The sequence below is a fragment of the Pantherophis guttatus genome, chromosome 1 (genome assembly GCF_059756535.1).
Source record: "Pantherophis guttatus breed Tessera chromosome 1, ASM5975653v1, whole genome shotgun sequence".
Lineage (NCBI taxonomy): Eukaryota > Metazoa > Chordata > Lepidosauria > Squamata > Colubridae > Pantherophis > Pantherophis guttatus.
Genome location: NC_142063.1, coordinates 71,284,049 through 71,298,539, shown reverse-complemented (window position 1 = coordinate 71,298,539; position 14,491 = coordinate 71,284,049). Strand labels below are relative to the sequence as shown.

Here is a 14,491-nt window from a genome sequence, read left to right as displayed (position 1 = left end):
ACACTTCTGCTAAAAACCAGGCCAAGCAACATATAGTAGCAATAGTAGTACTTGGACTTATATACTGCCTCACAGTGCTTTACAGCCCTCTCTAAGTGGTTTACAGAGTCAGCATATTGCCCCCAACAATCTGGGTTCTCATTTTACCCACTGTCAGCAGAAGGAGCCTGCAGCACTGCACTCTAACCACTGTGCCACCTCGGCATACAAAGTTGCTTATTAGGAATGCATTTGATTTGTGCATTTTATTACTCAGTTTCTGATTAAAAAATTTTTTTAAAGATGCATGGTGATAAGAAATCTGTGATTAAGTGATGAATGAGTAGTGCCTATCAATAAAATATATAATATAGATATAGATTTAATTCCTTTATCTAACCATTCTATTCTTTCTCTACTCTCTGGAAGCCAGCTTTTTATGCCATTTAAACATATTCAATTCTCAATGATCTGTTGTGATTCTCTATTGACTATATATATAGACAATGAAACTAGTCACTGAGTTATTATATATTCTTATATATAACACTGTCAACTGTGAATTCTGTCCCTATCCTATGAAATATTGTGCTACTCGGTTTGATTAGTTTTTTTCTTTTTCTGTTAAGTGCATGTTTCCTTTTATTTAAGAAGACTAGTACCATCATACTATTTACCTTGAGGAAAGATCCTTCAAGTGTTCATATCATCCAGATTCTGATGAAGATAAAATGGTGTTCTGCAATCAGATCACATTATTCAGATCTGTCAGTATATGGAAGCTTTAAAATTAAGGGCCAGCTCTTTGAAGACCATAAATATTGATTGAAAAGAGGAGTCCCTTGCTTAACGTAGTGAATATACCATAATAATTTAGTGAAGATGAATTTCATTGTTGTAATGTTATATGGGAATGACCTTGGGAGCGGGTACCAAATGCTGCTTGGGGAAGCCTGGAGTTGCATAAGGGATAGAGAAAGAACTAAGAAAGGAGCCTCCCGAACTTATCAGGCTGTAAAAGAGATGGCAGGAGATTTGTATTACAATATCAGACTTGCAAGATTCTGTTAACGTAGCCCTATGGTAAAATAAAATTAGCTCCTTCTGATTTCCTTCTGATCTGGTCTATTGGGAAGGCTGACAATTGTTTTGTACTTTATGTAGGGAACTACAACTAAACTGAAGGATTTTCATAAAAATATGCCCTCTTCCCCCCCCCCCCCCGGCTATAATCCATACAAATGAAAGAAAAAAATATCAGAAATTTTTGGAAGAAATAGTGATGGATTGAAGCAAATAGTGATGAAAAATGGGGAGTAGTTGGTGCAGCATTCAAGAAGGACATAAAGATAATACTTCTTAGTTGTAATTTCTGGGAAAGAGATGCTTATGCTGCTCCCTGAGTGATGTTAGAATGAGGTAGAAGTAAAAACCATTCAACATAGAAATAGTGTTCTGCAAGAGAAAAATCAAAAGCCAGAATTTGATTTGTGGCATATGTGACAGGTGCTCATGGCACCTGTCAAGAATATATTAAAAGCAGAGGCATCTTTGTTTATGCTCTACCACTTCGATTATAGGTCCATATGTACTAGCTAGTACTGAATTCATTAGACATAAATACACCAAGCTATTTGTTGGATTGTGGCCATAAGAAAGTCTTTTCAAATATATCTGTTCAATCATTAGAATTTGAAAATTTTACTGAAGAACAGCTACATTTTTGGGAAATGTATATGTCAATTACAAATTATCATACTGTGCAAAATTCCATGAATGTTTAACAAACTGCTTTAAGTTTTAAGACTAAAATTGGGGAACTATAAATTTAAAGAAACAAAGTAATATTGAAATTCTAACATTAAAAAATAGGATTTTTACTTTCCTTCTGTACAATTCATAATGTGCTGAACAGAATTCTCTAAAACAGTGATGGCTAATCTTTTTGCCATCGCATGCCAAAAGTGGGGGGGAGTGCGGGGTGGTCACGCATGTGTGTGCCCACATCCATATGCGACCCCCCGTGCTCCCCCTGCATTTGGCACACGATGGCATGATGGGCCCAGAGCCTTTCTAGGACCCTGGGGAGGGCGAAAACGGCCTTCCCCATCCCTCCAGAGGCCCTCTGGAGGCTGTAAATGGCCGGTTTGCCAACTTCCGGTGGACCTGGCAGGCCCGAAAATCAGTTGGTGGAGCTGAGCTCGCGTGCCCACTGATACGGCTCCGCGTGCCACCTGTGGCACATGTGCCATAGGTTCGCCATCACGGCTCTAAAACTTTTTATTCTGCCTTCCTTCAAGTAAATCTTTATTTAAAAAGAGAGCTTTCATTTTAGGCCTGATTTTGGTATTTTCACGACCAATGACAACATTAGACCCAGAACAGAATGGGGTTTATCATACAGTTTACTGTATAATAGAACAGTCAGACTGTGGATGTTATAGAAGCAAACTAAATTATATTTCGGACTAATTCAAATTTTGGACAACTACTTTTGCTTTTGTTTCTGACCACGACAATAATAAAAATAATTTTCCAGATTATAATTTGACAGCAGGCACAGAAGGCATTTATCACAGATGGTGTCCCTTGCACAGGCTGTGTGTATTTGCTATCTGATCTGCTTCAGGCATTGGCAGGGACGATTTGCTCTATCTTTGAAACTACAGCCATAGTTGAAAAAATAGCAAATTTGAGCAACCACTAACAATGAACAATACTTATGGGTATTTACTGAGGGAGGGAAGATTAAGGATAAAATAAATCAATATGCTACTATGTGTTTATCCTGCATAGAAGCTAGAGAGCATTATTTTTAGGTATTTTGGGATTACAGTAGGTAACAATGAGATACTAGTTTTTATCAAATCTAGTTTGTAAACTTTATTAGGCAACATGATGCTCAAGTTAGTATCCATCTGCTATTAGAGTTCATGGTATAATAAAAGCTGTTTCTCTGAAAACTCATTGTTTTCAAACAATCACTCATTTCCTTATACTGCCCCTTAGCGTAGACAGAGATTATATGGGGAAAGGACAAATTATTATATCACTAACTTTGCTATCCCCCTGGATAACTATTCTGAAAGTCTGATGGTGGAAGAACAAATGTTTACTTTTACTTAATATCTACTGGGTCGTCTATCATTTCAAATCCTACTGCAACATTGTATTTTGCTTTCCTTATAATTGTGGAGATGTATGGCACTAAAATGAGTATGTCTAATAATGGGTAGTGCCTAGATAGGCCAAGCCCACATTTCCAATACTTAGGACCAAGCTCCTAAATTCCAACTTCTTCACTCCCAGTAGTACTACTTTCAACTGATGGTAAAAATCTATCCAAAAGGAGACAAGAGCATCTTGTTTTGCTGTCAAGCTGAATAATAATTATATAATTATATATTCCCATTGTTTATTTTAAATAAAATTAGGTTACCTACCCATGGAAAGACAGATATGGTTAATTAACAAGGAAATAAGGAATCTAATTTATTATATAAGTACATTATTGAAGACTATGTGTCCCAAACAACAATCTATGTTTCCCATTGCTGTTAGCCTCTTCTTCTGGAACTACTGTTATCTGTAGCCAAGTAAGTCCTGAAAATGTTTTGACTGTCTGACTAAAATTCAGAAAACAAGAATGTTATATTCTCTTTAGACTAACATATTATTAGTTGCTTTGCTGTTGAGATCTTGTGCATTTAAATCTATTTGGGCAGATCTTCTTTTTATAATTATAGGTCTAAATAAACTTATTTTCTTCTATTTGCATCCCGAGTATGTTTTATATCAACTAAGTCCCACAGAATCTTTACAGAAAAAGCTTTTGACTATAGAATGGCCACTTATTCATCATTAAAAAGAAAAAAAAACACAAAGAAAAACATTGGCTTAGGTATAAGTAAATGCAGATTTAGAAGGTTTATTTATATTATATTATTAGTTGTAAATATAAACTATATGGAGATGTAGTTCTGTGGGGAATGAGTACAATGCTAAGATGTTTTTAAGTTTAAAAAGAATAGAAAATGTATTGAGCAAGAAGTTTTTCTATTAATAATAGAATTTAAATTAAGCCAATGAAACTAAATGTGAGGAAATTCAGGACTGATAAACAGAATTCTGCATCATCAAATAAGTTATGGTATCATTTAGATGAGTTTAAAAGGAACTATGTATTCATAAAATTAACAAATATGAATTACTATTTCTACTGATAGCTATGTTTCCTCAATTAAAAGTCCCATATTTAAATACGAGGGCTATTGTATTAATGTCCCACTTATGACATTCAGCATGCATCTGTTTGACTAATGTAAGACACAGAGACACTATGTAAAGTAAATTATAGAATATTAAATATATAAATAAAATAAATGATTTAAATTAAATAAACAAGGCATATAAATAAAATAAAATAAGATACAGAATGCTGAATTCAATAGTGTTCTTATTCCCCAGCTTTTGAAATGTATTTGTTATGTGATACAAGATGACACAATTACTAATATCCCTACTTATACTTGCCTATCAAAACACACATACAAAGGCATAAATGTATATATAGACACATAGAAAACAGGACATAATTCAGTTAACTAAATCACATTTTCATTTAAATTTTATCTTAACCACAGGTATGTATGAAATATTATTAATGTAAAATATGATGAACTACTGAACTAATAAACTAAGATACTATGAACAATAATTTTGCCTATCCTTTATTAATCTCTTTACAGAATTTACAAATTTACAAAGTAGGAAGTCTCACATTAACTACCATTCTCTCTGAACCAAGAAACTGATTTTTGATTTTGGAATCCAGGTAATTAAAATTAAATAATATCCTGGATTGTTCTGAAGTTGGTGTCCATCATCTCCCTATTTAAAAGCAACGGATATTAATATTAATTAGACACTTCCCAATTTGATTGGTTGTATCACAAAGAGATATCTCTTATCTCATTCATATCTTGGCTTATGAGTTTCACTAGCCACGGTGATTATTTGCGACAAATTCAAAGCATAAGCATTTCATGAAGAATAAAACATGCTTATTTTACAACTTACCTTTTTATTCCTGCTGTTCAAATTTATGTTGCTGGAATAGCAAATCAGTTTCGGTATTCTCTGTTGCCCTTTGAAAATTAGTGAGTATTGCTTTGGTTTATTTCAAGAAAAATATCAAAAATAAGACTAAATGGGTTTTTAATATTATTTTTTAAAAATAAAATAAGGAACATGAGGTATATTTTTTCTTTTCTTTTCTTTCAAGATTCACATTATTTATTTCATCCATAGAATTAATGGGTGTATTCCACAGATGTGCTCAGAAAGTCCTTTCTAAAATGGTGATGGAAAAAACAAACAAAACCGATCCAAAAAGCAGTATCTGGTAAAAAGATGCCAAGCTTGGAGAGATGAAGACATAAAACTGTGTCCAAATGAAAATGGCAGGAAATTTGTGTTTGTGATTTTGTCAATCGTCCTTGTGTTTGGTATATGCTTAAAGGTGAACATAGCAGTAGTACAAAAGGGGAATAGGAAAAAAAAAATCCAGTGTGCTACAATAAATGCAATCTTTTTGCAGTGCAAAATTCACACTTGCAAACATTTGGATTTCCTTTTCATCTTGAACTAGTCATACTATCACTGTTTCTCTTTTTTTAATAATTAGATAACCGCATAGATTTCATGCTTTTTTTTTTTTGCCTTAATCTCAAAAGTCTTTCTTCTAATAATATATAGAATATAGAAATAAATATTTAAAACACTATTTGAGATAGGTACCTGCTGGTGTCCAACCCTTCCAATTTTGTGTTGTACCTGTGTATAATATATATATATATATATATCTATACCTATATATATCTTAAAAGCTGAGAAAATTAGCACTCTTCTATTTAATTGTTTACTTATTACTTTAAAAAAAAAGGATATCCACATTTCACATTTGCACTGTTAAGGAAATATTGAAAATAAACTTGTCAAAAAAAGATTTCAGCTTTTCTTTTTTAAAAAAATTAGTTTGTTGTGCTTTCAGTGTATTCGCCCCAAAGTGAAAACAGGTGGCTCTAAAAAAAATGCAGTAATAACAGTAAGAGTTAAAAGTAGCAGAAAGGGCAGAAAAGTCATTCACAGAGTTTGTGTGCTTTAGTTATTTTAGCAACTGCCCTTTTTCTTTGCAGATTGGGAGCTGCTGCTCCAGTTTGAGACAGGCTCTTCCGAATCATCCTCATCAAAACCATGAAAAGTTGAGGTGTCGCTTTCCGAGGTGGAACCGAACAAGTCCTCCGTGGGAAATGCTGCAGCCGCTTCTTCCTTCCTGCTTTCTCTTCCCAAATGAGCTGACATGTATGATGAATATATCAGCACATTGGTTAAGTAACAGGCATCATGATTTATTTCATTAACATTACTTTAATCATTATTAGAAATTTCAGATAAAAGATTTATCTCAGTCGTAAATATATATGTATATATGCCTGTGTATACATGCACACATGCACACATACACATATATTCAGGACAATAATGCAAAGCAATAAAAACAAAACATGAATAGTAAGGAAATTATAAACAACAACTGATTTTTTTTTTAAAAAAAATATTTATACCATTCCAGATGCCCCATATCTAAGGCAGCAAAAGGGTTAACCCTGTTTTCCTCTCTTTTGAAACACACAGAAAATATTTTTTGTAATTATATGAGTAACTTTATCTTGAGCCCAGAGTTTATATTATGTATCCATTAAAAGTGCAGGGTACAATGATTGTCTTTCACTTATTATCAACCACTCTATTTTAGCATAATAACCCATTTCATAAGTTTTCCATGTTTTTTTTTTTAAATAACCTCATTGAGTTCTCTTTCTGTACCAGTTCTCCTAAGCGGTGTGATTTCTTTGCAAATTAAAATGAAAAATATTTTTAACAATAAATACATATTGCAATAAATGTCTTTGTAAAAATATATTATGAATATAAGTAAAAAGTAAACATTTCAAAGCAGGAGGGAGAGAGAGCGGGGAAGATTTCTAATACAGTATATAATTTTTAATATATATCAGAAATATTATGTTACAGAATCCATTCCTTAAAGTGTGAAATATTTCCTTCCCCCATTCCTTGTTGATCAGTAGTTCTAATAAGCATTCAGTATGACTATATATATAGAAAATAAGTTTTGGTATAAGTGTGTGTGTATACACACATACAAATATACTCACATATACATATATATGTTTATATATACACTAAACTCTATCATTAGAAAGCCATATATAAAATCAAATTGCTATGGCATATTTTGAAGATGGTTTACAAATATGAGAACAAGAAGATAAGAAAAACTTTTTTATATAAAAGTAAGCATGAAAAGTAAAGTATGTTGGAAATTTTGCCTCAGGCTGGTAGTTCACAGATAATGAATATGGTAAGAATTAATTATTGTTGATAAAAATATCCAGAGGGAAGCTATGCTTTCCTAGTGTAGCAAATTAAAACACCTTGTGGTATTTTAAAGATAAAGTGACCCAAGCTTTCCTAAGATGTATGCATGTATCACACAGATATATGGATATAGATATAAAAAAATAGAGGGAGAAGCCCTCTAAATATTGGAGTCAACTGGCCATGGAACAAAAGGGATATGTTTGTGTGGCATAGCACAAAAACCATTTTTTAAAACTTTCAGGACAAACATGAAACTAAAATCATTCGCTTCATTTTTGACATTACTTGCAACTGCTTTTAATGTTGGCAGCAGCAAAGATAGTACCATATTCCTTTCATTGGCTGCCAGCATATGGTTACTATACTCTCCCTAACACCCATAAAATCCTCTGAATGATGTCATATCAAGGATGTCAATAGCAAGGGATAAAAAAAGTCAATTTTTTTTACAGCAGCACAAATTTCTGCCTTTTTTTTTTTTTTTTTACATCCACTGCAATTTTGCCTTTTGCATATATATACCGTTTTGCAGTGGTGGGATTCAGCCAGTTCGCACCACTTCGGGAGAACCGGTTGTTAACTTTCTGAGAAGTTTGGTGAACTGGTTGTTGGAAGAAATCATTAGGGCAGAGAACCGGTTGTTAAATTATTTGAATCCCACCACTGCCTTTTTATTCTATTAGATAGCAGATGGTACTGTGGGACACAACCATCTACTGTATATCAGTAAATACTACTTACGTTTATATAATATCGATGGATACCACAAATATGTCTATATTGTATTAGTCATATGACTGACATTTGAGGGATTTATTACACTAACATCCTAGTTTGGGGCTTTCCATTTGCATCTGCTTGGCTATTATTGTGGGCTAGAGTGCTAGATTAGATGGATCTTTACCCAGAACCAGGATGTCTCTTTGCCAGGTTTTTATGCAGGCGTATCACATATTGAGGAATTGTAGATCCTGCAATACCGTTCTGTAAATATATGCATGAATAAAATTGATGGATGGGTTGACAAAGTCTCAAATTTGCAAGTTTTTGTCCTTTGGTTTCTGTGTCTGATAAGCAGCCTCCTTTTATATGCCAATAGTTCTTTCAGATGAGGGAAATCCCACAATGCTCAAGGACAGGTCTACTGTTCAAGGTCTAGGAGAACAAAGTAACATTGTTCAAGTAGGGCTTTACATAATTGATCATGTTTAAATGATGCTGATTGGAACAACTGATGTTTGGGCTTTTTTTCTCCACTCTAGGATTAATTATTTGTCTTCAATATTGTTGTGTTTTGTCTATTTTTCCACCTGAATGGGCTATGTGTAGTTTAAGGATGGCCCAATAGATATCGGTAATTTGCTGAGAGTTTAATTAATTGCAGCAGGGTATAAATCCTGTTAAATAAGCAGATAAATAATATTGCAACCAAAATCCTGAAATCAGTGTAGCTAGAGAATGTATAATGTGATTTATTCTGATGGAGAACAAGAAACATGTATATGTATGTATGTATGTATGTATACACACACACACACACACACACACACACATAAGGTCAGGGATAAAATGTAAAGGTAAAGATTTCCCGTTAGAGGCCATGTAACACAGAAATCCCTTTCTTGCATTTTGTGTCTGAAAAATGCATTCTGTAGCCATGTTTTTATAGTTATAGGTCCATATATGCATGTGTGACACATACACACAGTTTGCTTACCTAGGATAAGTTTCTTTAGCTTTAATTTTATTAAATGTATTATGGTCACTCATTCCAAAAGACTGGGTGACTAAAGTTGAATTAATTTTATGAAGCTGATTCTTTAAAGTGCTACACAACTCTTCGTTGTCCCTTTAATAAGTATGAAGCTCCAGAAAAATACAAAAGCACTCTGCTGCTGACAAGACATATTTAGTGAAGCAAGGGAAATTACTGAGGATTTCTGATAATTTTTTTTAAAAAGCTTTGGCATTGTTTTAACAATAGTCTCAAGTTAACAATTTTTAGAAGGAGAAACAACAAACTCAATTTTATATTGTGTATATGCAATGCATAACTTGCGATATTATCCCCATCCATATACATATTTAAGACAAAAAATAGTTCCTGTTATAAATAACATCTCTGGAAATTTAAAAATAAAATAGGAAATAAAAACCTTGTCACAGAAGGGCTACATATATACTTTTAAAAAATGGGTTTTAAATTTAAGTCTTAAAGTAATTTTTTTTTAAATGATTTTTAAAACATATACATCATAGTCAATGCTTTTACAAAGTTCAGCTTCTTTCTTTGTTAAAATAATATTCAACTTACTCATAAATTAATAAATTGGGATAAATTCTAATAAATAAATAAAAATATCCAAACAGAACTTCTCAGAAATAAAAAGTACTTATGATGGAGCAAGTAATTTATATAAAGTACACACTTATAAATACATACACAAGCATAATATATTAAATGGAGAAATAAAAAACTCCCTAAAAGTTACATTCTAAAAAAATAATATTAGACAGTTGTCTTCAACCTTACCCCATAATCTGAGGTGTGCTTGTTTGTGTGCATATGTGAGAAAGAGAAAGAGAAAGAGAGGCAGAGACAGAAAGAATGACCCATTGTATCGGTCATAATCCAGCCTGTAGAAAATTTGAGTGGCACATTATTGAATACCAAATATAACATGTCAAGAGAAAAACTCTCCTTTAATCTTGTCTTCATCTAAATGAGAACAAATGTCTTTCTACAAGACTTTCCACTTTTGTGTTCGTCCATTAGTTTTAAAATATGCATTCAAACATATATTGTAAAACATAATCCACTCAAAAATCCCTTAATCTTATCTCTATAAACATCAAGATATGAAAAGAGTGTTGTTGTTGCTTAATGCTCACAGATAGCTGCAATAACATATCACCTACCAGAACGCCCACAGTCCGAACATGAAACAAGCTCCTCTGGTCGTCCACTTTTTTTATTCATATTAGATCCTCCAAGGCAGAAATCACAGTAGTTATTGGAAATGATGGCCCCATCTGGTCCTTTTTGGGCTGCAGGTAGAAGTATAATACTTTAAATTGAGAAAAATTCCATGTGTATCTTTTATTCTTAATAATTTAGTTGTATTTGGACAGCGTATTTATCAACTGAAAATTTTAACTGGCCAAAGCCAAAGGATCAAAGTTGGGCTTTGATCCTTTGGCTCTCTAAAAGAAATTAAAGTAGTTGGATCCCAGTAAAGTTTTAAAATGTAATACAACTCAAAAGCAGTATTAAATGTGACAAAAACAATTGTTATACAATAGTGAGCCATAATGTGTTTTATCTTTGGCTTAGTATGATATATGAACTCATTTACCATGGCTTATGAGCACCATTTATTTCTTGTGATGGGTTCTAAGCCAGAAAAAATAAATAAATATCATTGTTTAGCACAGTGATGATGAACCTTTTAGACACTGAGTGCCAAAACTGCACGCGCGCGCATGCCCAAATTGAAAGGTGCGTGTGCGCGGGCATCAGTAGTGGGTTTCAATTTAGTTTGCTACTGGTTTGCTTGTGCATGAGCGCTTGTGTGCACGCACAACGCTTCTGCGCATGCGCAGAAGTGTCCGGGCAGGTGGGCGGAGTCTTCTGCCACTGCCGCTGCTACTGGTTCGCCAATCTGGGACGAACCGGTAGCAACTCACCTCTGGTGGACATGTGCATATGCATGTGTGTGTGCAGACATGCACGTGCGCATGTGCAGAGATGTGCGCATGCACAGCCGAGACCAACTAGCTGGCAGGAGGCGGGGCATCCCAACAGTGGCAGCATGGCAAGAGGTAAGTTCTTTTTCTTTCATGAGCTTTTGTTTTGTTGTTTGCAGGGAAAAAGAAGCTCACAAAAGAAATGCCATGGAGATCTGACCTAGGGCGTCGGTGCGCGTGCCAGCAGAGAGAGCTCTGCATGCCACCTCTGGCACAAGTGCACCACACATGAATCCAAAACCATCTGTTTTTCCAGAAAGCCTTGGGTACACCATCGCTTCAAAAGTTGTAATTTTTAATGTGACTGAGGAAGAAAATCATTAAATATCTACACAATACATACAAATGGAATACATAATATCACATTAATGTTATTTAATAATGTTATTAAATAATTATTTAATAATTTTAAATGAGGCCTTCTAGAAAGCTAGAAAAGCAAGAGTTTCTTTTCTGGTTTGCCTTTTTCCTTCCCTTTCTGTTCCCATCATCATCATCGTCGTCATCATCATTTTAGCCATTACTACAAGACGAAGGCCTCTTCTGCATGTTTCCAAACCAATACTGTCCTGAACTTTCTTTTGCCAATTGGGCCTGCAATACTTGCTGATGTTGTCGATCCATCTTGTTTTACATCTCTTTCATGAATGCTTTTTATCAAGTGGGATCCCTTCTATGACTGCCTTGGTCCACCTGCAATCAGTTCTTCTTCCTATGTGACCAGCCCATTTCCATTTCTATTCGTTTACTCTCTTGATGATATCATATACTTTTGTCTGTTTTCTAATCCATTCTGTTCCCATGCCAGACAATAAATGCTAAACTGTCTCTGGCAGTGGTGGCTTTCAATTTTTTTTTACTATCGGTTCTGTGGGTGTGTCTTGATGGGCATGGCATGGCTTGGTGGGCGTGGCAGGGGAAGGATCAGTGGTGGGATTCAAATAATTTAACAACCGGTTCTCTGCCCTAATGATTTCTTCCAACAACCAGTTCACCAGACTGCTCAGAAAATTAACAACCGGTTCTCCCGAAGTGGTGCGAACTGGCTGAATCCCACCACTGGGAAGGATACTGCAAAATCTCCATTCCGTCCCCAATCCAGGGTAAGGTTACTGCAAAATCCCCATTTCCTCCCAATCAGCTGGGACTTGGGAGGCAGAGAATAGATGGGGGCAGGGCCAGTCAGAATTTTTACTACTGGTTCTCCGAACTACTCAAAATTTCTGCTACCAGTTCTCCAGAACTGGTCAGAACCTGCTGAAACCCATCTCTGGTCTCTGGACTGCGCTAATTCCGGAAGATGTCCTCCACCTTTACCCAGGACTTTAAAATAGATTTTCTTAAGGGTCGGTTTTGGAGTGGAGTAGGGCTACAGAAACACACACACACACACACACACACACACACACACACACACACACGCCCTCTAGCATTGAGCATCATAACACTCTTTTGAATTTAATATTCTGGGTAGCATTTCACCAGAAAGCCAGAAAAACTGCTATCAACGACATGAAGAAACTATACGCTAGAACTTGCAAAATAAAGGCAGGGAAGCGTTTTACACTCTAATGGCATCCGCAACGTGAAATCTGTTATCTGCTTCTGGTGCAACTCGTCTACCTGCCAACAGAGCCTTTTCTGTTGGCATGAAGACCAAACGGCACACAACACAATGGGTAATAGGGTTGGGGTGTTTTCTTTGCAAAAAGAAAAACAAAAAGCTTTTGTGTTTGATGGCTTAAACTGTGCAGGAACCCGGTTTTGAACGGTTCCAATCTGTGGGCAGGATTTGGCTTCCCCATTTTCATATCTTTCCAGCCTTCATCCCTCGGAGGGACGGCTGACATACAATCTGAACCTACAGGGTAAATGGCATTGAGTTTCCCCTCGTGTGCCTTTTTCCCCCCTACTGCTGACAGAGCTCATCTCTCTGCAGGCTGACATGTTTCCATGACAACCAAAATTCCAGGCTCCGGCTGCCTCTGATCTTGCCACCTGTTATTACTCCATTTCTCAAGTGTAAAGAACTGATTTGTGACCTTTCCCCCCTCCTCTTCTTCCCTCCTCCCCCCCCTCTTTTCAAAAGGCATAGATGGGTTTGAGAAATTAAAACTACCACCATCGCCACATCAAATAAACAGGAAGAGGAGAACAACATCGGCAGCTGAGAGCAAGGCACGTTCCTGGAAGCGCCATGTGCATAGAGAAGAAGCGATTGAATCCCTGTTGGAGAGGAGTCCACTTCCGGCTGGCTTTCTCCCAACGTTTAATGAGAAATGAAGAAAAGTCATTGGGGTGGGATTCAAAGGGAATGGCTCATTGCACAGACTGCACATTGTTTTGCCCAGGACAGAGGTGGGGACGGAAGCAAAATACAGCAGGCAGCATAAATCTCCCAGAGTGCTAAAGGACAAGCCAGATGGAGCTTACGTTAAAAAAAAAAAAGTTCAGACATTTCCTCTTTATTCAAAAGGATTTTTGTACTGTCCTCTGCTTCCACTGTTGCATTTTTCTACTCCTGTTTCTTAGCTTTTTTGATAGCCTGACTTTGTATGTGATAGGAAAATGCTAATATCACTACCACCTCAACCAAGATGTCTTATCATTGCTCTAAAGCCAGGTGTCTGTCAGTCACTACAGGGGAAAGCCTTTCTCTGCTCTGCTTAATGCAGAAAATATATATATATACTTTCCATTTATGGAGCAAATTGGAAACTACACAGCTCTGGGTATTGTGCGGTGAGGGGGATACACAGTAACATGAATTGCATATTGAACTGCAGGGAGAAGATAGTACTTGCAATGTTCCTTTCTTTCTAAAGAGAAAAAGAGAATTCTATGCAAGTAAAAAAACCTAGCATATCAGGGGAAATATTCCAGATCAACTCACCATTTTGTTCAAAAGTTATTCAATGGTTTGCATTTGTTTCTAAACAAGGGCTTCAAACCACAGGGCAGTGCAAATGTAGCACCTGTTTGTAACTCTTTGAAGCGGTTGTGTCATCACTATGCAACACTGAGAAAAGATGAAGCTGGTTAGACAGTTTGTTTACTTACTCATCTCACTTATATACTACCTAATTGACTACAGACTTAAGGCATTTTACAAGAACAATCAACAATGGATAATTTAATTTGCAACCCCGTGAGCATTCCCCCAAGCATCTTTCTGGAACCAGGCCTAAACCTTTATACAGCCCTAAGCTGTTCTGTTTGCAGTGAATTTTAGTACATGCAGTGGTGGGTTGCTACTGGTTCGTCCCAGATCAGGCGAACCAGTAGTGGCGGTGGCGGGAAA

At 35.7% G+C, this 14,491-nt stretch overlaps 1 protein-coding gene across 11 annotated transcripts in view; it reads right to left on the bottom strand.

The window, feature by feature from the left end:
* The window catches only part of DPF3 (double PHD fingers 3), a 238,132-nt gene that overhangs the window by 29,491 nt on the left and 194,150 nt on the right, over positions 1-14,491 (bottom strand). For 8 of the 11 annotated variants that reach the window (XR_015731350.1, XR_015731343.1, XR_015731345.1 and 5 more), the window contains one exon: positions 10,363-10,491. Coding sequence is in view for 5 of the 11 variants with exons in the window: in XM_034417697.3 (XP_034273588.1) it covers positions 10,363-10,491 (129 nt within the window). In the remaining 6 variants the exon portion in view is untranslated. Of the gene's footprint in view, positions 1-656; positions 719-5,058; positions 6,336-10,362; positions 10,492-14,491 lie in introns of all 11 variants that reach the window. The other 3 variants (XR_015731346.1, XR_009621422.2, XR_015731348.1) reach the window with 2 other exon arrangements.